General features: G+C 58.6%; 10 protein-coding genes across 10 annotated transcripts; 4 read left to right on the forward strand and 6 right to left on the reverse strand.

The window, feature by feature from the left end:
• Positions 1 to 509: 509 nt before the first annotated feature.
• On the forward strand, positions 510 to 2,774 carry EHS24_001128 (uncharacterized protein; the record flags this gene model as incomplete). The annotated part of the gene is made up of 8 exons (XM_028616930.1): positions 510 to 766; positions 835 to 901; positions 1,096 to 1,181; positions 1,224 to 1,329; positions 1,368 to 1,446; positions 1,490 to 1,710; positions 1,750 to 1,831; positions 1,873 to 2,774. The coding sequence occupies 8 exons, from the start codon at positions 510 to 512 to the stop codon at positions 2,772 to 2,774; spliced, it is 1,800 nt and encodes a 599-aa protein (XP_028480787.1).
• A 1,130-nt stretch (positions 2,775 to 3,904) lies between these two features.
• Positions 3,905 to 4,506, reverse strand: EHS24_001129 (uncharacterized protein; the record flags this gene model as incomplete). Its single annotated transcript, XM_028616931.1, has 3 exons — positions 3,905 to 3,980; positions 4,040 to 4,125; positions 4,225 to 4,506. 3 exons carry the CDS (start codon positions 4,504 to 4,506, stop codon positions 3,905 to 3,907), a joined length of 444 nt encoding a protein of 147 aa, XP_028480788.1.
• Positions 4,507 to 7,491: 2,985 nt separating this feature from the next.
• Positions 7,492 to 8,908, forward strand: EHS24_001130 (uncharacterized protein; the record flags this gene model as incomplete). The annotated part of the gene is made up of 5 exons (XM_028616932.1): positions 7,492 to 7,650; positions 7,713 to 7,911; positions 8,099 to 8,188; positions 8,239 to 8,382; positions 8,442 to 8,908. The coding sequence occupies 5 exons, from the start codon at positions 7,492 to 7,494 to the stop codon at positions 8,906 to 8,908; spliced, it is 1,059 nt and encodes a 352-aa protein (XP_028480789.1).
• Positions 8,909 to 9,078: 170 nt separating this feature from the next.
• Positions 9,079 to 10,582, reverse strand: MSW1 (Tryptophan--tRNA ligase, mitochondrial; the record flags this gene model as incomplete). The annotated part of the gene is made up of 6 exons (XM_028616933.1): positions 9,079 to 9,545; positions 9,590 to 9,824; positions 9,865 to 10,161; positions 10,207 to 10,217; positions 10,260 to 10,296; positions 10,580 to 10,582. 6 exons carry the CDS (start codon positions 10,580 to 10,582, stop codon positions 9,079 to 9,081), a joined length of 1,050 nt encoding a protein of 349 aa, XP_028480790.1.
• Positions 10,583 to 10,650: 68 nt separating this feature from the next.
• Positions 10,651 to 11,243, forward strand: TIM10 (protein transporter tim10; the record flags this gene model as incomplete). Its single annotated transcript, XM_028616934.1, has 3 exons — positions 10,651 to 10,675; positions 10,768 to 10,846; positions 11,039 to 11,243. The coding sequence occupies 3 exons, from the start codon at positions 10,651 to 10,653 to the stop codon at positions 11,241 to 11,243; spliced, it is 309 nt and encodes a 102-aa protein (XP_028480791.1).
• A 375-nt stretch (positions 11,244 to 11,618) lies between these two features.
• EHS24_001133 (uncharacterized protein) lies at positions 11,619 to 12,744 on the reverse strand (the record flags this gene model as incomplete). The annotated part of the gene is made up of 6 exons (XM_028616935.1): positions 11,619 to 11,873; positions 11,931 to 11,987; positions 12,057 to 12,138; positions 12,201 to 12,325; positions 12,441 to 12,545; positions 12,643 to 12,744. 6 exons carry the CDS (start codon positions 12,742 to 12,744, stop codon positions 11,619 to 11,621), a joined length of 726 nt encoding a protein of 241 aa, XP_028480792.1.
• A 319-nt stretch (positions 12,745 to 13,063) lies between these two features.
• Positions 13,064 to 17,290, reverse strand: SMC6 (Structural maintenance of chromosomes protein 6; the record flags this gene model as incomplete). Its single annotated transcript, XM_028616936.1, has 17 exons — positions 13,064 to 13,204; positions 13,243 to 13,714; positions 13,752 to 13,867; positions 13,907 to 14,044; positions 14,082 to 14,237; positions 14,275 to 14,394; positions 14,435 to 14,549; positions 14,591 to 14,665; positions 14,701 to 14,891; positions 14,950 to 15,043; positions 15,094 to 15,659; positions 15,713 to 15,976; positions 16,020 to 16,259; positions 16,299 to 16,581; positions 16,635 to 16,858; positions 16,912 to 17,145; positions 17,216 to 17,290. 17 exons carry the CDS (start codon positions 17,288 to 17,290, stop codon positions 13,064 to 13,066), a joined length of 3,504 nt encoding a protein of 1,167 aa, XP_028480793.1.
• A 265-nt stretch (positions 17,291 to 17,555) lies between these two features.
• Positions 17,556 to 18,530, reverse strand: EHS24_001135 (uncharacterized protein; the record flags this gene model as incomplete). Its single annotated transcript, XM_028616937.1, has 4 exons — positions 17,556 to 17,680; positions 17,721 to 18,138; positions 18,178 to 18,309; positions 18,381 to 18,530. 4 exons carry the CDS (start codon positions 18,528 to 18,530, stop codon positions 17,556 to 17,558), a joined length of 825 nt encoding a protein of 274 aa, XP_028480794.1.
• Positions 18,531 to 18,879: 349 nt separating this feature from the next.
• Positions 18,880 to 20,366, reverse strand: IPL1_1 (spindle assembly checkpoint kinase; the record flags this gene model as incomplete). Its single annotated transcript, XM_028616938.1, has 3 exons — positions 18,880 to 18,996; positions 19,035 to 19,797; positions 19,837 to 20,366. The coding sequence occupies 3 exons, from the start codon at positions 20,364 to 20,366 to the stop codon at positions 18,880 to 18,882; spliced, it is 1,410 nt and encodes a 469-aa protein (XP_028480795.1).
• Positions 20,367 to 21,049: 683 nt separating this feature from the next.
• On the forward strand, positions 21,050 to 21,818 carry EHS24_001137 (uncharacterized protein; the record flags this gene model as incomplete). The annotated part of the gene is made up of 2 exons (XM_028616939.1): positions 21,050 to 21,727; positions 21,795 to 21,818. 2 exons carry the CDS (start codon positions 21,050 to 21,052, stop codon positions 21,816 to 21,818), a joined length of 702 nt encoding a protein of 233 aa, XP_028480796.1.
• Positions 21,819 to 21,844: the final 26 nt, after the last annotated feature.

Here is a 21,844-nt window from a genome sequence, read left to right on the forward strand (position 1 = left end):
CTCGCCACGGAGCCACCCCCCCCAACACACTATTCTTTACGACCTCGTCTCTCGCCAAGTGTTCCCCTTGTCTGCGTATTTCTTCGTGTATTCCCCTTTCCACTCTCGCCACCTCCTCTCCCCCCCCCCCCCCCCCCCCCCCCCACCCACCCAGGACAATGCAGCGCACCGATTTCTGCGCTCTAATAAAACACGACGACTCCAAATCCCCTCCCCCCCTTCTCCGATTTTATCCCATTGATCACAGGCTGCAAGACAGCGAATGCATACATGTAGTAGAATGGCAGGTGGCAGGTGGCAAGTTGCTGGTGCAGTCGCGAGGGAGACGTGTGGTGTGTGCCATGGATACACGGAGGTCAACCGTGAAGACGCATTTTGCCGCCGCCGCTGCCGGGACACCCGTTTGCCACCGAGAACCTCCACTACCAACCTGAAAAGTTCAACCCAACGCCCCGTTTACCCACCACACCCATTCTCCCCATCTCACCCATTTCCTCGTCTCGCCGGACATGACGGACACGCCCACCGCCGTCACCCCGACCACCACAGCTGTATACGAAGACGCGGCGGAACGCTTCCAGCGGGAACGATTCGAGCTGGTCGAGCAGGCCCTGCGCGACAAGGAAGCGAAACGCGAGGAGGAAGCAGGCGACAGCAACGGCGACAGCGACATGGACAAGGTGGCCAAGTATGCGCGCGGGATGCACCCCATGCTCCGGTACTGCAAGCCGTACTGGTGGCCGTACAAGACGTTTGCCAAGCAGAGGTGCGTGAAGAGAGGAAGGGGAGGGGTTATTCCAGGCGTGGCGTGGTGTGCTGATGTGCCGTGTGCAGGTGGCTCGGGCGCCAGCTCCTCGAGGTCATCTGTTCCGAGTTCCGTGATCGCAGTGTCGACTACTACGTGCGTGTGATGGTGTGGGCGTTGGGTGCTGGGTGCTGTTGCTGACTGTGGTCTTCCCTTCTGGTGGTGATGGTGATTGTTTTCGTCGACTACCGTCAACTACCTTCCTCACCTTGCTCGTCTTCTCCACCTCGTCGCCTTCCCCCGCGCCTTCCCTCCCCTCCCATCTACACTCTACACTCTACACCCTCCAGCGCCACGCCCTCGAGTGTGGTGTCACCCGCGTGAACGGTGTCCAGGCGTACCCAGAGTACATTATCCGCAACAACGACCGCATCGAGTAGGTACCAGGACGCGCGTGCACGCCGGCTAACCTACGCAGCAACACTGTCCACCGTCACGAGCCGCCTGTCAGCAACGACCCCGTCCTGGTGCTGCACATTGACGAGGAGCGCAAGTTCCTGGTCGTGTCCAAGCCTGGCAGTCTGGTGAGCTCGAAGACCGATCCACAGCTGACACCTCCCAGCCCGTCCACGCTGCTGGCCGATACTACAAGCACACGCTGCTCGAGATCCTGAAAGAAGACTATGGGATCAAGGCCTATGGTGAGAGCTGTTGGGACGGTCCCCTTTAGCTGACATTGCGCAGCCGTCAACCGCCTGGACAGGCTCACTTCGGGTCTCATGATCCTCGCGCTGTCGGGCCCGGCATCGCACCACCTCGCGCTCGAGTTCCGCGACGGCAAAGTGCAAAAGGAGTATATTGCGCGTGTGCGCGGCTGCTTCCCCGAGGAAGAGGTGGTGGTCGACCAGCCGTTGCTCACTGTCGACAGGCAGATGGGTCTCGTCATTGTCGCCCCCGAGGGCAAGGTGGGTTCTTGAAGCGACTATAGCTGACCCGCGCAGGAGGCCAAGACAATCTTCAAGCGCATGAGCTACGACGCCGAGCGCGACCAGAGTGTCATCCACTGCAAGCCCGTGACTGGAAGGAGTGGGTGAAAGGGAGCGGGTTCGTCGACTGACCCACCACAGCCCACCAGCTGCGTGTCCACCTGCAGTACCTCGGCTACCCTATCGCCAACGACCCGCTGTACTCGTACAAGGAAGTCTGGGGAGAGGACTGTGGTAAAGGCGGCGTTGCGCTGGCCGACCAGACCGAGTCGCACCAGGAGACGACGCGGCGTATCGTCGATGCGGCGAGGGCGCGTGCGGCTTCCCCCCCGCCTGTCCCCGACGACTCGGCGCGTATGGCCGGCAACGAGGAGGCGCCCGAGGTCGGCATCGCGGCGGGCACGAACCGCGACTACGACGACATCAACAGCCCCGTGCGGCTGACGGAGCAGGCGCGCAGCGTCATCACAAAGTTGCGGCAGCAGCGCGACGAGGCCGAAAACTGGATCAAGTGGAAGGAGGTGCTGTGGTCTGCGGCCAAGGCGCGCGAGCAGCTGGACGAGGACGGCGCGTTCGAGGCGGCGGCCAAGCCCCGCCGCAACGAGATCCCCCACTCGCGCATCAACAACCGCGTCAAGCGCGAAAAAGTAAAGGACCGCAAGATCATCGAGGGCATCGAGTCGCCGCTCACACCGCCGGCGTTCCTGCCCCCCGGGTTCTGTACCCAGTGCTACGTGCCCGTCCCGGACGACCCGGACCCGGAGACACTGTTCATCTACCTCCACGCCCTGCGGTACACCACCGAGAGGCTGGGTACGTGGGAGACCCCGCTGCCCCGCTGGGCAGGCGAGAACTGGGACGGCGACTGGCGCGGGTGGGACGGCCAGCCGCCCGTCAACGTCGCGACAAGGTCCGAGGCCCCCAGCGGCGTCGCGACGCCGGCGGCGGAGCACGAGGCGGAGACCCCGGAGACCGCGGAGGCCGCGGAGCTGGCAGACGAGGCCGTGGAGGAGGAGACTGAGAAGATCCAGGCTACAGCGTAGTAGAATGCCGCCATGTAGATAGCTACAGTATGTTAGAGGAGCGAGTGCATCTTGGCCAAGCCTTGGAGGGTAAGGGGGTCATCATCACAGGGCAACAGGGACGCCGCCACGCCCAATGACGAGGGGTGGCACTGACGCACTGACTGCAACAGCTGCGACGGTGCCTGCGTAGCCTGCCCATGTTGCCCAGCTGCCTGGCGGCAGGCTGCCTGGCTGACAGCACGTTGCGACTACGCGGGTCTGTGCACAGCTTATACGTCTTTTCTGGCAGAGTACTTATGGCGGCTGTCTCGGGCGCGGTGTGTCAGTTGCAGTGTAGCCCCCAGCCCCCAGCCCCCAAGCCCAGTGGGCCAGTGGGACATGGGTACATGGGACATTTGTTAATCAGATCTGAGACCGCGGATATCTCAGAAACACCGCAACCGGCCCGCTGGCCAGCTGTACAGCTACGTACAGCTGTCTGCCTGCATATGTCTGTTGTTCGGAAGCGGCTGGGAAATGCAATGTGGCGCTCTGTCCGCAACGCTGTACCACTGTCCGCCGGCCGTCCCTAAAGTACCAAAAACGACTAGTATACATTGCATACCCGAATAACGAGGAAACGGGGAGAGAGAGAGAGAGAGAAGAGAGAGAGAATGAGAGTAAATGTCGAGGGAAGCCATGTGGGAGAGAATGAATGTCAATGATAGTCGTACGGAAGCGGCATGCGGGGGGGGGGGGGGGGTCCGATCCGGTCATGTCTGTTGTGTGGTGTGTGGGTGTGAGGGCGAGAAGGATTACGCCAGGGAGGTGCGCAGTGTACAGTGTCCTTGTCCTTGTCCTATGTGGGTGCGTGGGTGGTACTGGGAGAGCTCAGGACAGAGAAACAGAGAAAGTCCTGTCCGCGGCCGGCGGCCGTGTGGAATGCCGACTTGATGTGTTTTACAGTTGGGTGAGGTGTGTGGGTGTGGGTTGGAAAAGAAGGTAACAGTGGCGAGGGGAGGTCCCAGGTGTTCATGTTTCAAGCACAAAGGGTTCACAACGTCCGGCGGGGGTGTGCACGGCCTTACAGACGTCTAGACGTCCAGGAGGATGGCAGGATGGACAGGATGGACAGGCCGTGGTGGGCTGCGCCGGGCCGATGTGGGATCCTAGCGGAGGGGAAGGCTTGGGGTGAGGTCGTACCAGTTTGCACCGACGCCCTCGCCGTTCTTGACACCGAGGATGCTGGGCATGTTAGCTGCTAGTCCGGGGGGTGACAGGTGTGGCCTGCAGGTGGAACTCACAAGTCGGTGCCCTCGGGGTACGCGTCGAGGTTGGGGACGGCCCACTTGTAGCTGTTCTCGGTGGTGTTGCTGACAATGGTGACAAACTGGACACACGGTGCGTCAGTGTCTGCAAAAGGCACAGGGGAACGGAAGGGTGCTCTGAAGTCTGGGCCGCCTCCTCTTTGCAACTCTTTGCAACTCACCTGGTACTCTGCAAAGCCAGGCCAGTGGGGCACATAGTACAGCTCGCAGCCCATGCCGTCACCACCTTCCCACTCGAGGTCGAGATGTGTGCCGGCGGGGAAGTGGTCGGCAAAGTGCGTCGACCAGCGCAGAGGGACAACGGGTGCGATCGCCTCCTGCTGCTGCTCAGCGGCAATGATGGCGGGCACGACGTCGCCGTCGCCGTCTGCTGGCACTGGGGCGGGCGCAGCGAGCGCGACCGAGAAGGAGAGTGCGGCAATGAAGAGGTTCAGGCCGAGCATGGTGGGTGGGGGGAGGGAGAGCGACAAGTGGATAGGTGACGAGAGGGGACGGTTTGGTGAGAGATGGGGTGTGAGTGGGTGACGAGGAGGTGGAGTGAGGACAGAGAGCAGTGCGAAAGGTTGAAGAGAGAAATGTGTGAACGTGAGAAGGGAACATGATCTGCATATGGCAGGGGCGTGCAGAGGCCTGGAACAGGACCGTAGAGGATGCGTGGGTATGTGAGTGTCTCGGGTTGGCCGGCATGGCCGGATGGGGAGAGAGAGAGAGAGTCGGCGACGACGACGATCTGATGGAACAGAGACAGACCCGCCCAACACCAAATAGACGCCTTCCCTGGGCTCACCCAGGGTCGCTCACCTCACACTCTTTTCTCTCATCGGGGTCCAAATCAATTTAACGAGGCAAACCTTGAAAGGCCAGCCAGCGGTACAGCGGTGCCAGCGGTGCCAGACGAGGGAAACAAAAAGTCCGCACCATCAGCCTTTGCGAATGGCGCTAAATGGGCGAGAGTGGCCGGACTCTGTGACTAGACGGGCCTTTGTTGACATCAACAACATGGCTCTCCTGGCAGACGCGTACCGCGTCCCTCATCTCCGCGTGCGTGCTCACGCGTCTCAAAGTCACCCGTTTCTCGTAGTTGCTCGTAGTTGCTCTTCAGTGTGCCCCAACTGCTTTAATGTGCGTGAGCCTGACTACTATCTCTGGGATCTGGGATCATGGTCATCTGGCAGCACGTTTGCCGTCTAAGAAGGAGGGACGGCCTAACGAGCGCACACTTTTCATCGGCATTGACCAAACACACACACAAGCGCGTTACAAACCTGTCAAGAATGGTTAGTGTGCACAGACAAGTTTGAGGGGGTTCTCTTTCCCCTGCATGTCCCCCCAAAGCTTGTTGTGTGCCGAGGACGCGTCGCGTCTGACCCTCAGAAGGTGCAACCGGCATGGGCAGGTGTGATTTCTTTCGCTGCGCGATTCAAGGACCAACGCGCCAGTCAAGGCGCCGATGAACAACACGGCGTACGGCGTTTTGGTGGTCTGGTTGCTGGAATCCTGGATCCAGGACACACAGGCAGCTGGTATTCCACAGTAGACCACCTTCTGGGCTGTGCCTCAGGTACGGGGGCGACTCGCAGAGCAGGAATGCGATCGCACAGTTCCCGGTCACGGGTGGTGGTTGCTGCACGCAGCCATACCGTCTTCGCACCCATGCTTGCCACCTATCCGACATTCTGGACACCGAGGCAAGCGCGTATGCCACCACTCTAGTACTCTAGGCTCCCTGCCATCACCGTCCCAAATCCCAGAACGGACAGGACGGCGCACGAGCATGATGTGCCTCAATCCAGGTCGTCCGTCGTCGCTTTCCATTCACACCCAAATGTCCGAGTAGGCGTCAAATGCGGCGCCCATTAGCCCAGCATTCCATGCAATGTTCACAGGCGCCAGTGGCCTGCCGATAACCCACTTGCTCGGCAGCAGCGTCTCTCAGTCCCAGCTGTGCGTGGCGGGAGTGTCTCGAGTGAGGCCTGACCACAACATGGCGTCCAATTCTTCCTTATCCTTGAGCGGCCTCGTCCGCCAGGAATTCGAGGAGACCAGGAGGCCAGGAAAGGCAGCAACAAAGGCACGGATGTGTGGTCTGTTTGTTGGCGCGTACACGGTCTTGACTACTGGCTGAAATGAAGGCTTTGCCCCGAGGCCTGACGGCCTGATGTGCCAGGAGGACTCCGCTGTCGGGTGCGTGGGCCGTGAGGGGGCAGTGAGCGCCGATGCCCCTACCAGCAGACTCCGCCCCAATCTCGGCCATTTACCAGGCTACAAGCGCCAAGGTGCAGCGTGGCGCATGTTGCTGACGGACCGCGGTACCAACGACGGTCCGCGGTACTGCGAGCTATTGATACATCGGCGTAACTGGAGACTGGGGACTGGTGACTGAAAGCTGGGATGATGTTGTAATGGGAGTTTCACGCAGAGCGATGCTTGAGGGGTTGGTCCGACTGTCGGCAGCACCGCGATGCGCCCAGAGGCCACTTGTCACCCGTCTTCCTCGTCCTCCTTGCACCCCTGTCGTCATGTACACTGTCTCTGCGATCTTTGCTGCTGCGCGGAAGCGTTCTGTTCACTGAAGAGGGGAACCCGCAGGGGCACACCACGCACCCATTGTCAAGACTGGCTCTTGGCGGCGCTGCCGCTGGTTTGTACACACGGTGGACACGCGACGGGGAGCGGGTCGTCACACATCACACCAGTACTCTGCAACAGAACCCTTGGCGCTTGTTCTTGTCCCAGTCAGCAAGCTGCAAGTCAGCTGAGCAGTCAATCAACGGGGAAGCCTATGTGTCTCCGCCCAGAATGGAAGGCGAATGGGCCGGCAAAGTGATCGGGTACGCTGCGATAACGAAATGGGTCCAGCCAGCCTCCAAGATACAAACGATCGGGAAGCTTGAAGGTCACAGTTGCCCACTGTTGGCTTCCTGAGACCAGCTCAAGGTTAGCTGCATACAGCAACAGCAACCCTTGACACTCACCGGATCACCGACTTGGGGGCTTGGCGTGACGGAAACCGCTGCCCAGACGTCAATGCCAGCATGGTCGGGGTATGACCATCAGGCAGCAAACGACCCGAGATTGGAAACGGGCGAAAATCCAAAACAGTCGTCGCTCCTTCACTCTCCCGATCTCCCTCCTACCTTCCGTCACGGTCACGAGTCCACGACGGCTGGTGTTCACATGCTCTTGTCGTAACGACTGGGATTTGCCGACCAGACGTAGCTCCGAATGTGAGGTTGGACAGTAGAACCCAGTGGCCAGTGGCAATTCGGAAACCGCAGGATATGGTGGGCAGCTAGTCGTTTAAAATGGAGGGACACCTTTCCTGACCGCGCAGATGGCCGTCCGTCGCGCGATCTGTCGTCACCGCCGCCCCCGCCAATCCTCCCACCCCCCGCCACCACCGACACACGCCCCGCTGAACATCCAAGATGGCTTCAACCACCACAACCACAACCACCACAACCGCCGAGATGCGTCTCCCGTCCTCCATCCTCCGCGGCGTCGGCGCTCAGCGCAGCCTGCATGCCTCTGCGCTGCGCCGCGTCCCACTCGTCCTCAACCCCACAGAGCTCAAGGCCCTGGCAAAGGTGCGTGGATCGGCTTGCCCGGTTGATACTTCCACTTAGTAGACGCGTGACTAACTGTCCAGGACAACGTGGTCCCCATCGACGTCTCATGGCACATGCCCGCTGCCCCGCGCAATGCCGAGGAGGAGTACCAGACAGGCCCACGCATCGTCGGTGCCCGCCGTCTTGACCTGGACAAGGTCGCAGCTCTCGGCCCAGAGCGCAACCCCCTCGGCCTGACGCACATGCTGCCCAGCGCCACCGAGTTCCGCACCGCTGCCAGTGAGTACAGTCGTGTGCATTTGTGGCCATGGCTCTGTATGCCCATCCAGAACCATGCCAGAGCTGGTGGTGCATGGGAACATGAGGAGCGTCATGATTCCCAACAATCATAAACCTCCTTCACAACCTCGCAAACGCCGTGTGGTTTAATCTGTAACGTCACCGGTCCACTAACGCGCTCCCGCAGAGAAGCTGGGTGTGACTCCAGACTCGCATGTGGTGCTCTACGACACGCAGGGTGTCTTCTCGGCCCCGCGCGGCGCATACACGTTCAAGCGTAAGCCGGTCATTTTGACCATTGCGATGCCGTTGCTGACAGACGTCTAGTGTTTGGACATGACAAGGTTTCCATTCTCGACGGCGGTCTTCCGCGCTGGATCGCCGAGGGAGGTGCCGTGGACGTTGGCCCGCCCGAGCAGTTCACTGGCGACAGCAACCTCAGCGGCCCAGAGCACAACACCTGGGTGCGATGTGAGTAGCGACGGGGGCACAGCCAAAACCAACCGACATTGTATGCTGACCGTGGCCAGCGTACGAGGACATGGTGGCCAACGCTGGCAAGGGCGAGGCCGGCGACGTTGTGCTCGACGCCCGCGCTCTCGGCCGGTACACTGGCGAGGCGCCCGAGCCCCGTCCGGGACTTCCCTCGGGCCACATCCCGCACTCGCTCCCGCTGCCGTTCAACGACCTCCTCGAGCAGCCCACCGAGGACAAGCCGTACACGCACCTGAAGAGCCCCGCCGAGCTCAAGAAGATCCTCGTCGACGCCGTGGGCGGCGACAAGGTCTGGGACGAGGTCAACCAGCCCGGCGGTCGCCAGCTCGTGCTTACCTGCGGCTCGGGCATGACGGCCGCTGTCCTCTGGCTGGCACAGCAGATCGTCGCCGAGGCCGAGGGCCGTGCCGCTCCCCTTGCGTCCATCTACGACGAGAGCTGGACGGGATACGCCCAGCGCGAGGATGCCCCCATTGAGACTGGCGACCCTACGCAAAAGTAGAACCGCCAGTGGGCCGTAGTAGTTTTAACCATAGATTTGGAGGCTGAAGTGGGGCGAGGTGGTCCTGAACTTCCGACTCGACAGACGCCCACTGTCATATGTAGTGCAGTGCATGCTGTATCGATGTATGAGTAGTGCCGTGTGCCTTCTCTCCTCTAGAAAACAACCGTCTAGATACCTCCCAGCCCAGTGGCCTTGCGGACCTCGTCCATCGTCCTGGCCGCCACCTCGCGCGCGCGATCGCGGCCCTTGGCAGCCACCTCGCGGATGTACCCTTGGTCCGCCGAGATACGCGCATACTCTTCACGGATAGGTGCGAGCTTTGCGACCACAACGTCGCTCACCGCCGCCTTGAGCTGAGCTCCACCGCCACCGGCCTGGTTCAACTCGTCTGCGAGCTCCTGTGGCGTACGGCCAGCGTCGTCCAGGGCGCTCCAGATCGTCAGGAGGTTGGCGACACCGGGACGCGTGGCCGGGTCGTAGCTCATGGTACGCTCGCCGTCGGTCACGGCCGTCTTGATCTTGGACACAATGTCCTTGGACGAGTCTGTGATGCTGATACGCGACGCCGGCAGCGGGGCAGACTTGGACATCTTCTGCAGCGGGTCGCGGAGGGACAGGATGCGCTTCGAGTGCACTGAGTGAGTCAGCTTTGAAGACTTTGGTCACCCAGCAGCTCACCAATGCGCGTGTCGGGAACAGGGAAGATGTCGCCAAACTGCGAGTTGAAGGCCTCGGCCGTGTCGCGGGACAGCTCGAGGTGCTGCGTCTGGTCCTCGCCGACGGGCACAAGCGTCGACTTGTACAGCAGAATGTCGGCGGCCTGGAGGACGGGGTACGCCAGCAGGCCGAGACGAAGGTCAGACTCGGACACCTCGTCCTCTGAAGCGGCGTTGCGGGACGTCGCAAGGCGGGACTGTTGTGAGCTTTATGATGGCTGCCGTCAAATAACTCACTTTCCAAGTGGTCATACGCTGCAGACGGCCAACGGAGGAGATGGTGTTGAGATACCACGCGAGCTCGGCGTGCTCGGGCACGTCTTCCTGGAGATACAGTGTTGTGCGTTCCGGGTCGACTCCACTGGCTAGCAGCGCGGCAAGCATGTTCCGGCGATCCTGGACGAGCTGCTTTGGGTCCTGCGGCAGCGTAATGGCGTGCAGACCAACGACAGAAAGGTAGATTGGCGTTGTTGTTGGTGCGGTCCTCTGCAACTCGAGGAAGGGTTGGAACAGACCGAGATAGTTGCCCATCTGCTATTAGCGTCCACCACCACATTTCATTGCTAAGTAGAAACGCACATGAGGAGTTCCTGCACGTTAGCATTACCTCCATGCCGGTTTGTTTGGCTCACCTGTGGGCTGGATGCCGGAGAAGATGACCTGGCCGTGCTGACGTTTCTTGGCTTTTGACGAGGACGCGCGTGCTCCCACCGACAATGCAGGCAGCGCTGAAGCACTACATGCGAGAGAAGGTATCCGTTGAATGCTGGTGCGCATGCTCTATGTCGTAGGTCGTTGACAGAAAAGGTCGACAAAGGCCAACATTGCATACGCGGGTCACCCCTCCCAAGACGGACCTCCACCGGGGAAGAATGGCCCCTCTCCCTGTGCCGCCGCCGCCGAATGTGTGGATGGAGACTTTTTCCCGATGCACCCGTCGCCGCTGGCTCACCATCCACCTCGTCGTCCTCGGCATCTCGTCTTTGCCGCTTAACCCTACAACCCCCCCTAATCACTCACAAAATGTCTTTCCTCTTCGGTGGTGGTGGTACGTGTCTCGGCCTGCACTGGAGCTGTCACTTGGCGGCGACAGTTGCTGTGCGTGGAGGAAAACACCGCTTGCTAAACTCGTAACCGTAGCCCCCCGCGACGCTGGCGCGATCGACCCGGTCAAGATGGAGATGGCCGTCTCGGAGCTTGACATGATCACCGACGTCTTGTACGTGTGCTGCTGCCTGTTCTGAGGGTTGTGCTGACCTTGTCTCTCTCCCTCCCTCTTACGACTGCCTTTGATCCATCTCCACCGGCGACCCATCATTTCCTCCGCCGTCGACCTTCTCTCACCTTCCCCGCTCGCCTTGACCTTCTGTCTCCTCTTTTCCCCTCCTCCCTATTCCTTGCGTGCCAACAGCAACCGCCTCGTCCACTCGTGCCACGCCAAGTGCATCCAGCCCGACCCCATGAAGGGCCGTTACGCCGAGGGCGAGCTCCTCAAGGGCGAGGGCGTCTGCATCGACAGGTGTACTGCCAAGTTCTTCGAGGTCAACAAGAAGGTTGGCGAGCGCATGCAGACCATGGGCGGCGCCGCCCAGTCCACGGGCTCGTTTGGCCGTTAAACTGTTTTTTGCCTCGTTTACACACACCCCTTTCAAGCGTAGACAAGAGACACGACGACCAGTGCGGTTGTGCGGCGTAACGCGGTTACCTCACACACCCCGGACATCACCATTCATCGCGGTCGGCCGACTAGTAGCAGAGACATGTATCATTGTCGCATCGCGGAGCGGCTTGGGCGTGGAAGGGAGGCGGTTGCTGTACTAACGGACGGATGGATGGGTTGACAGTGTCAACATGGTGACAGCGCCCACTTTCGCGGCGCTGCACTCCACTACAGGATGCCGTCCGCGCCTCTCCGAGTGGCTTCCAGTTACAGCAATACATGTACATGATCTAAATGGAGGGTGGACTCGTTCTTAACCCAGACTTGCACGTCATGGGCCACCCTCACCGCCATTGAGCTTGAGCTCGGCGGTAGCCTCGATGATCCCCTCGGCGACAGTCGCCTCTTGTTTCTCCTTCTCCTTCTCTTTCTCCTTCTCCTTCTTGTCCTTTTTGCTCTTCTTCTTCTCCTTGGGCGGCGGGTCTTCTTCCACCCAGTCGTCGTCAAAGTTGTCTACCTCGCCGTCCGCCCACCAGGCCGGCAAGCGGTGGTTTGGTGGCAAGTTGACAAAGTCGGGGTCAAAGAGCTACGTGTTGTTAGCCTGACGCCACCCATGCCAGGCCAGGAAGGGAGGGGCTCTCACCTCGATGTACGTCTCGTCCGCATAGCGATGCTTGGTAGGTCCCGAATGTGATCGGTACTGGACGGTCAGATGACAAGCACAGTACAGCGCGGGGAGGAGCAGGAGAAAGTGACGTCCAGTACACACCTCGGACAGTGCAGAGGCAAAGTTCCAGCCCTGCATCATACGCAGACAGCCGAACACGACACCAGTCTGGTGAATCCCGACTCTAGAAAAGATGTCAGCGACCATGAGCCTTGTACAGCTCCGTTGAGAGTCTGCTCAACTCACGGGTCAATGACGAGCACAGGGTGGCTCCGGACATCGAGGATCAACTCGAGAGCGGCCTTGACGACCTCGTCGCCGATGGGTTTCCAGTCTGTGAGTGGCTGGAAAAGCGTGCTGCCCAGGTGAACCTGTAGGTCAGTGTTTGTCCTGCCCGATGAGGCTCAAGCTCGGGGCCTCTCCACTCCACAGACGCGGACGCTGGCAACACCGCGGCCACGGGCCCCAAGGGCGATGGATGCTCACAAAGTCGACACCTGATGCACGCGCATAGGATACCAGGGGTTTGATAGGATGCTCGGGAGAGAGCGATACGATGGTTCGCAGTCCCAGGGACGTGAGGAATGGCACCTGTGGGCGATTAGCAACCTGGCCAACGACGGCGGGCAGTGGCCGCTGAAGCGTGTGGATGGCGACGGGCGAGTTGGAGACCGGACGGAGAGCTCACCTCTACGGCTGTTGGGGATGCAGAGCGGTATACACCGGGCTCGACGATGGAAAACCTCGTCGGCACCTGTATGAATGACGAGGAGGGTTGCTTCGAGGCCATGGCCCCAGGCGGAGCAGAGAGGTGAACGTCACAACAGATGAGCTCACAGTCACTTCGGCAACCCACAGGCAACAGGACCCCCAAGTGACGATTGTGGCTCATAAAAATGGAGATTTCGCTAATCTCCGTAAACTTAAAGGGGTGGTCTCTATAGGTAATGTGCCCAAGTGTGGCCGATGGCGTCCAACGACGCCTGGCTGGATGCAAGCAACTCAGCAACAGATGACCAGTTTTGCGTAGATCAAGTCACAGGTGTCACATGCGTTCATCACGTTATTATACAACTCTTGAACTGTTCGCTCCAAACAGCCACAACATACTACGAGAGAGTCTGTTGACCACGCTCCGGGTCGGAGAGCTTGATGACACGGTTGTGGTTGCCGCTAACGTTGACGCCGCCCATATCCAGGGGAGTGATGAGGACAAACTGCTTGCCATCACTCTGCTTGGCACCTTCAATCTGGTCACGTGAGCGCGGAACGCAAGATATTCACTCACCAGCATGTTGGCGGCGACGCTGCGGTTGGCGCTGTCGAGGAAGACATCCCACTCGTCCAGGCAACTGATGGTCGTAGGCGCCACATTCCACAGCGCCAGCAGGAACGAAATGGTCGAGTATGAGCGCTCTCCACCGCTGAGGTTGATGGGCGCCTTGAACTGTGCCTGGGTGGAGTATGCCTGGGTCTCACGCAAACCAGTCGTCTGAACGAGAATAGAAAGACTGAGCTGGTCGTGGTCAAAGAGGAGTCGGCCTTCAAAGCCGCGCTTGTTGATAAACTCAATGAAGGCGGTGCGAACACGGACGGACAAGTGTTGACGGAGTTCTTGCCACTTTTCCTGGCGCATCTGGATGCCGTCTTTCAGAATATGGACGAGCTTCAGGAAAGTCCTGGTGCTATCCTCCATCGTTTTGAGCGCGGCCTTGGCCGAGGTGAACTTTGCAAGAGTGTCATCCAGGTTGATGTTGTTTCTGAGAGGTGAGCACAAGAACTAGCGCTAGAACTCACTGCTTGGCTGCGTCTGCAATACTCTTCTCCAGAGCTTTGATGCGACGGTGCAGGTCATCGACCGACATGTCAGAGTCGATCCTGTCGCAGAAGTTCTGAGCCTGCGTAGTCCATGTCTACGAGTTAGGACGACTGCCGATAAGCGAATAACTTACCTCGAGTTCCGCTTCCGACTCTGTGATCAGGTTGGTAGTGGCCTCCAGCTCCTTCTCCGTGCGTGCTCTCGAGTTCCTGTAGAACTGCCTGTCGTTCTGGGCCTTGGTCTGCTTCTCGGCAAGGACAAGAATGGCAGCCTGGGACGTCAATGCTGCTCCATGAGAATCTACTCACTCGCTTCTCATCAGTCTCTGGACCAAAGCGCTGCTGCTCTTCGTCCAATTCCTCCACCGTCTTGGTCGCGGTTCTAATCTCTTGAAGAACTTCCTTGTGAGCCTCCTCCAAAATCCGAAGCTGCACCTCGATGTTGTGAAGTTCATTTTCGCGTTCCTGCTACGTCAGATAGACCCGTCGACGCTAAACTTACGGTCTTAAAGGTCACAAGAAAGTCACCATTGGCTGGCTGGAGATCGGCAATCTCATCCTCTAGCCTCTGGATGTCTCCCCTGAAGCGTGGAATACCCTTGTTGAGGTGCTCGACGGTTTGCTGATGAGTTAGAATTGTACACGGGTCACCAATAACCTACGTTGGCTTTGGCGAGGACGGTCTGAAGGCCTTGCCTGTGTCGCGCGTGATCAGCGCAACGTTGAAGCGCAGCATCGGCCTCTGGTTGCATCGTGTTCACTCTCTCGCGAATGTTGCTGTTGGATGTTTAGCTTGGCCTCAGGCAACAAAAACCTACGCAAGCTCCGTAGCGACATCCTTTACGAAAATAGGGTTGGACTTCCAGTCACCTAGCGGCCCAGACTGAGTGGAGCTAATCGTAAGCACAAAACGCCATGATCGTCTTACCCATTGCTTTTGCCCGTCTGCGTGTAGCCATCTGCACTGATGAACGTGACTTGAGGAAGGCGTGTCTCAGCGAGCACACGCTTCATTTCGTTATAGCCTTCGCGCTGGGTAGGGGCTACGCCGAGCCTCTCAATGTGGGCCATGTTGACAAAGATGCGGAGGGCAGCATCGTTTGTGAACTGAGCGTTAGACTTTTAATCAAACTCGATTGGAACTTGCCTTGAGTTTGCTCAACATTGTTGGCGCCACACGGGACAAGTCGCCAGCCGAAAAGTCAAACATATCATTGGTGTGCTGATACACGGTGGGCAAAGAGTTAGGACCAAGCACTGATCGGAATCCACTAAAGCATGTGTGTCAGGTTCGCTCCACGGACAATCGTTATCAACTCACTGGTGTTGCTTGCACTCTTTGAGAATGTTGAGAAGTGTATGCTTGTCTCGATGGTCGCGAACAGCAAAACCACAAAGCAGTTGGCCGAGAGTGGCATGGGCGGCATCTCGATACCGCATGTCTTCCAGCTGCACGTACAGGCCAAGAGGTCCCAGAGGTTCGGAATGGTGCCACCTCGCCTGCCGAATCCTAGCCATGACTTTATCGAAACCCTGGCCATACACAGCCATGCGATCGGTAGACTGGCGCTGAAGTGTCGCGGCAGATTGCTTCGCCCGGTCCAACTGAACTCGGATATCGTCTCGACGGCTCTCAAGCGCAGTGTACTCGGCCTCGGCACGATCGAGCTCCTGGGCGGCGTCCGTGGCCTTTCGCTCTGCTTCAGGAAGACGGCGGCGCAACGAACTGAGACCCTCTTCAAGCTTCTTGCGCCTTTCCTGGAGCTCACGTTCACGAGGGTTTTGAGTTGCGTCGGGGCCAAGCTGGCGGGCAGCGATTTGGCCCTCGAGGTTGGCAATCTCCTTGCGCACGCGATTGACGTCCTCCTTGATACCTTTCATTTCATCCTGCAGAGTGTCAGCAAGGCTCGTGGTTGTGCAACTCTGCGCGTTTGGCATACCTCATTGAAGCTCGCTTTGAACTGGCTTTTGTGGAGTTCGGTCTTGGCCTTCTTCAACGCCACTTGGGTAGGTCTGCGGCGCTCTGTGAGCTCATTGAGCTCGTCGTTGAGAGCACCAATCTCGCGCTCAGTGGGTCCAAGTTGTGCCTGCAGGTCAGCTTCGCTGGTACTACATGCACTCACTGTGATCTCGTCGATCGACTCCTGCGCCTTCTGAACTTTGGTAGTGAGGAGCTCGGCTTCGTCACGGTGCTTTTGGGTATCCTGGGCAAGTCAGCCTACACAATGCAAGTAACTTGTTGCTTACCTTCTCCTTGCGCTTGACAAAGGCCCAAGCCAGCTTTTTCTCACACTCGGTCTTTTCTCCCTTGAGCTCGCGAGCCCGCTCGGCAGACCGAATGTCGCTTTGCAGGCGTTCCACCTTTGCCCGCTGGTTGGGGATTCCCTCCCTCGCACGCGCTAGGTCCGAGTCCATCTTTCGCCGCGTCGCATCCATCTGGGTGTACTGGTCGGCCAGTTGCTGAAGACTGGTGCCCTTGAAAAACAGCTAATTGTTAGCCACACAGCGTTTGAACCACCAACCCACCTCGTAGAGCTTGCGGTTATCGGTAGACGCGAGGAACGTCTTGGCATTGTCTTGCGTGAGGAGGGTGAGAGGCGAGTCGATATCGATGTTGAAATGGGCGCAAATGGTGCTCAGTTCTTCGCGCTTGGTTGTGATAATCTTGCCATCCTCTGTAGCCCGGAACTTGTAGCCAGATGAACCGTTCTTGGCGATCCAGCGCTCGATGACAATCTGGTCCGGGTACTTTTCAGGCTCAAACGCGTCATAACCCTTGTTAGAAAGGATGAGGGTGATGATGGCTTTGCTGTGGGGATGTCAGGATCCACGCAACAACCACGGGGCGCAAGGAAGGCTCACTCGGCCTCTCGAGCAACCATGTCCTTGACACCTTGGCCACGGCCAGTGACCGAGGCCTTGGCTCCAAGGGCGACTGCGAGAGCAGTGAGGATGGCCGACTTTCCACTGCCGTTGTGACCAACAATAAAGTTGATCTTTGGGCCAAAGCTGTTGTACGAGAAGTGCTTGTGACACATAAAGTCGACGATGCGGATGCCCTTGATCACGCCGGCTTCGGGTACCGACTGTGCAGGTGGTCAGCAATGGACAGCTGTGGCACGTAAACAGAAACACATACGCCATAGCCCATGTTCCTCTTCTTCTTCTCTGCGTTCGCCTTGGCGCGCAGGTTGGCAGCATCGTCGTCCAAGTCGGTATCAGAGTCTGATGCGTCGCGGTCGTCCTCCATGTCCTCGTCTTCATCGCTCTCACGCCCGCGACTGTTGGCACTAGTCCCGCGGCGTGCGCGCTCAATGTTCGCAAACCGAGCACGCTCATCGTCATCCATGCGTTCGAGCTTGACGCGTTTGACCTGGTGGCGTCAGTGCGGGCACGGTGAAAGTGGAGGGACGATGAGGGACAACATCGTGGGATGGACGTACAACATGGCGCCCCTCTTCGTCGCCACTGGCGGGGTCCTCCGACTCTGAGCGTCTCTTGGACATCTCACGAGCCATGGTGAGGGACTGTTCGCTGTGGAGGAGGTGGTGGTAAAGCTGGACTTTGTTGAATGCGCAAAGGTGGAGGGAAGGATGAGGAGAAAGGGTAAACGAAAGGGTTCGCCGCTGGACGCGCGACGCGTCAACAAGTGGAGGAAGGAAGTCAACAACATTAGTCAACCGATTATATTTCTTAATTCTTTCACGATTTATCCCGACTACGATTAGGATTCGTTACGTCATGTATTACAACTCGCATCCTAATCAACTAACAACTGCCTTGCTACTTCCTCCTGGCCATGAGCTGGTCAACGTGTGCGCGCGTCTTGTCTTCCCAGTCATACCAGGTGATACCTGCCATCCAGGTATCACGCTGGCCGCATTTCTCAAGCCTGCCAGGGCGGCCGACTGCTCTGTCAGTGCTCACATTGACCCTAATCTAACTTACCATGAGCGCTTGGCTTGCCCTCTGGCACGACAATCCAAGCCTTGATGATACCCTCATGGACAAATCCCAGACGCTCGGCAGCAGCACCGCTCTTCTTGTTCAACGAGTTGGCTTTCCACTGGCATCGGCGAAGGCCAAGGCCGCCTTGCTCAACCGAGTCGAGGATACGGTGCATGAGGAGACCGCACGCGTTCGACAGGACGTGGGTGCGCTGAATGGTCAGAGAGAGAGCGAGACCCGGGGGGAGAGCGGAGAGACTTGCCTGGAAGGGGGTGAGGATGAATATCCAACCAATCTCGCTCATCATGTTATCGTAGCTCGACTCAATCATGGACATTGTGCCGGCAAAGACATAGTCCTCCACAGGAGCGTCGAGGCGGTCGAGAGGGGCACTGTAGACGGAGTAGCGGAGCTCGCCCTGCCATGTCAGCAACCTAATACGAGATTTGTGACTTACGGGGTGCCTCCTTGCCTGCTCGGCCCAGACGCATACCTCGTTCAGAGTCTGCCAGACGCCGCAGCCCACATACTCGACCAATTCCGGGTTCGCTTGGATGCCGGACAAGAGGTGCTGGGCGTCGCGAGACGGCTGTGACGGTGGTGTTAATCCTGGACAAGAGATACTGAACCATAGCCCAGCTTAAGGCTATTCCAACCCACCAGGAAGGGACGCAGAACAACGCGGTCCGACTGCAATGTCTTGGGCTCAAACATAAAGTTGTAGTCATAGTCGGCCTCTGCAGTGTCCAGGTGGACGTTCTCCGGGAACGACGCTGCGGGAGCCTTGTAAGAGTTCGTGAAAGTGGACATCTTGTGAACGATGTCGGTGGATGGGCAAGTGTACAAGCTTACGAGCACGCTATATATGCAGAGCAAAGCAACATGACCCAGTCGTGGAGTCGGTTCATGGAGGCTTGAGTCGAGAGTTTAGCCGTTAACCGAGCCGAGCTCATTTCAGGCACCATAGATAGGGAGACGGGCATGGCCGCATGTTGCTGCCTGCGCAGCAACAGCAACAGCAACAGTAACAGCGAGTGGCCAAAAGAGATGCTGTACATGCAAAACGAGGATGATCCGACAATACGAATAAAGGGGGCAGTGTACAGGTAGATAGAAGCGTAGCCAGGAAGACGAGGAAGACGTGAGGTAAGGCGGGAGATTAAGACTGGCGGGAGGTACCGATAGACGACGACTTTTTCTTCTCGTACTTCTTGATCCACGGGTGGCGGAGCACATCTGCAAGCGGAAGACGGTCTTCGGGGTTGTATTGCAGCAGCTGGACTGTCAGTGTTTGTCTAAGAAAGTGTAACTCACTCGTGTGATGAGGTCGGCAGCCTCGGCGGAGACATAGTCCGGAACGTGCAGGTCGACATTACGGATACGCTTGTACGTAGCACCGTGGCCTGACAAGTCCTCGAACGGTGGGGCACCGACAATGAACTCGTAGCAAAGAACACCGAGAGCCCAAAGGTCGACCTTGGCGTTGTGCTCCTTGCCCTCGACCATCTCTGGCGGGAGGTAATCAAGGGTACCGCAGAGGGTGTGCCTACGGTCGGACGGGGCGTGGACGCTCCACCCAAAGTCACCAATCTTGAGCTCTCCCTTTAAGCCTGACATGTTAGTTTTCGTCTCCTGCATGCAAGAAAGCTCACCAATGAGCAGGTTCTCAGGCTTGATATCACGATGGATGACGTGCTTCTTGTGAAGGTAGGCGAGCGCATCTGCCATCTGGGCAATGTATCTGCTCGAGCGTTTCTCGTCAAAGCGGCCCAGCTTGGAGAGCTGCTTGTAGAGCTCGCCCTTGGCGGCAAACTCGAGCACGAGGAAGATACGCTTCGAGTCGTGGAAGTAGCCGTACAGGCGGAGGATGTTGGGGTGACGGAGGTTCTGCTGGATCTCAATCTCGCGACGGACCTGTTTCTCAACCTTGCCGGCCACAATCTCCTGCTTGTGGAGACACTTGAGGGCAACAATAAAGTGCGGGGCGGTCTTGGTACGGGCCAAGTAGACACGACCAAACTTGCCCTTGCCAAGTGGACGGCCGATCTGGAAGGATGGCAGCGAAAGCGACACGGTTCTGATGTCAGTTTCAACCTCTGCCAGATGACAAACTTACCCGTTGACGGCACCACTGTCGAGTTCCAGCAGCTTGCCAGCTTCGCCAGTGACGGCTTCCTTGCCAGCCTCATCGATCTCAAAGCCTCCATCATATTTGCCAATATCCGCCTTGCGGGATGCGGATGAGGCGGGGGCGGCGGCGGCGGCGGCGGGTTGGTGGTGCGAGGAGGAAGGGTTGATGGACGACGCCTGCGTGCGAGAGGCCGTGGCGTGGGCAGGGCCGTGTATGCCGTGGGCGGTGTGCTGCTGGAGCGAATGCTTGGACGACTTTGGTGAAGTAGGCTTGGACGACGTGGAAGAAGACTGCTTGGCGGGAACGTTGGTCGCACTGGCGAGGTTGAGCAGAGCCGCCCGCTGGGCTTCGGCATGATGGCTAGCGAGACCAGCGTTTGGGGGTCGCACAAGGCCAGGGTTCATGTACTTCTTCATGAGGGGCGGGAGTCGGTTTCCCGGTGAAGGTGGTGCTCGGGCTGCGCTACCATTGTTGATGGAGAGACCCTCCATCAGGTTGGGGAGCTGCGACGACATGTTGAGTGGTTGGAGCAGAGAGAGACTGGGGGTCGATGTGATCGGTCATGTTTGTTGTTCAGAAAGCAGGCGCGTGGCTGGGCAGAGCTGATAGTGGCGGAAAATAAATACACGTCACTTTTTCCTGCGTTTGTGGCGAATCCATGGTCTGTGTCTCTTTCAGGCCGGTGTGCAATGGTTGGCGGCTTCTGCATGCATGGTGCATTCTGGTTGTTGTTTTAAGTGTCCATAGTGTGTAATAGTGGGTTGATATGGTGTGTGCCAAAGAGGAGTGATGTGTGACGCCCACAGCGCACCCCATCAGAGGAAACAGCTGAACCACGAGTACCGGTCCGCACAGTCTTCTATGTCTCTTCCCGTGCGATACACCGACACGCTACGGTGTTGAAACAATTGTCAGTCAGAGTCCTTTGGCTCCCCCTAACTCGCGTGATGGAGGGTCCTTGGCTTACCTTTCCCATCACTGAGAAGCCATCACTGTTTGGCATCGGGTGACCGACCCGCGGCCGGCGCCCCCTATCGCTGTATAAAACATGGTACCACCTCCCATCGCATCTTCCATCTTCCATATTCCATCAACTCCCCAGTCCTACCTATCCTTCACCATAGGAGCCGCAATCTCAGCACTCTACTACTGGGACCCAGTAACTCGCCAGTACTTTCCTGGCCGCCGCCGTCGCAGCATGCACTACGCGTACATGTACAACAACCAGGCCTATGAGCCAATCTACAACGTCGCTCAAGGAGGGTACGTCTACCCGGGAGATCAATACCTGTACCCGCCCTTCGTCAACTATCCTTTTTCCCCCACGTACCCTGCCCAACACGTTCCCGGCGGATTCCATCCTCCCATGGTCTACCCCTACAGCCACCCATATTCGCACCACCCACCCAACTACAACTACACCGTCGTCCCGCAACCTCACGTGCCAACCGCTGTCCGTACCGTCTCCGCCCCTATCCCACATGCCGCGCTCCCGCCTCCGCCCTACTATGCCCAGCAACAGTACGACCGCGAGCGGCAGTATGAGCTTGACCGTGAACGTGACCGCGAGAGACAGAGGGAGCGCGACAGGCAGACGCGTCACGACTGGGATGTCGTACAGCACAGCAAGGAATCCCACAAGGCCAAGGAGCGGCAGGCATACGACAAAGGCTACTCGCACGGCAAGCACGCTGAACGCGACCGCCTGGGGGACCGGTTGGACCGCCACATAGAGCGTCTCGAACGCGAGGATCGCCCGCGTCGACGTGGCGTGCACTTTGAGCGGCAACACACGCAGCCCGCCCAGATGTACGAGTACAAGATCGCCCACCCCAGCGGTCACGGCCAAGTGGGCATCCTGTCCAACCAGCTCCCGGTGAGTTATTTTTTGCGACCTCTGCGAGCCCCGCAAAGAGCCGCACCCCGGCTGACCCCGTCCACAGCAGTTCTATCCCGCCAAGGCATGATCGCCAGTGCCATGGCGGAATTCCAG

Source organism: Apiotrichum porosum (genome assembly GCF_003942205.1).
Source record: "Apiotrichum porosum strain DSM 27194 chromosome Unknown scaffold_1, whole genome shotgun sequence".
NCBI classification, from domain to species: Eukaryota; Fungi; Basidiomycota; class Tremellomycetes; order Trichosporonales; family Trichosporonaceae; genus Apiotrichum; species Apiotrichum porosum.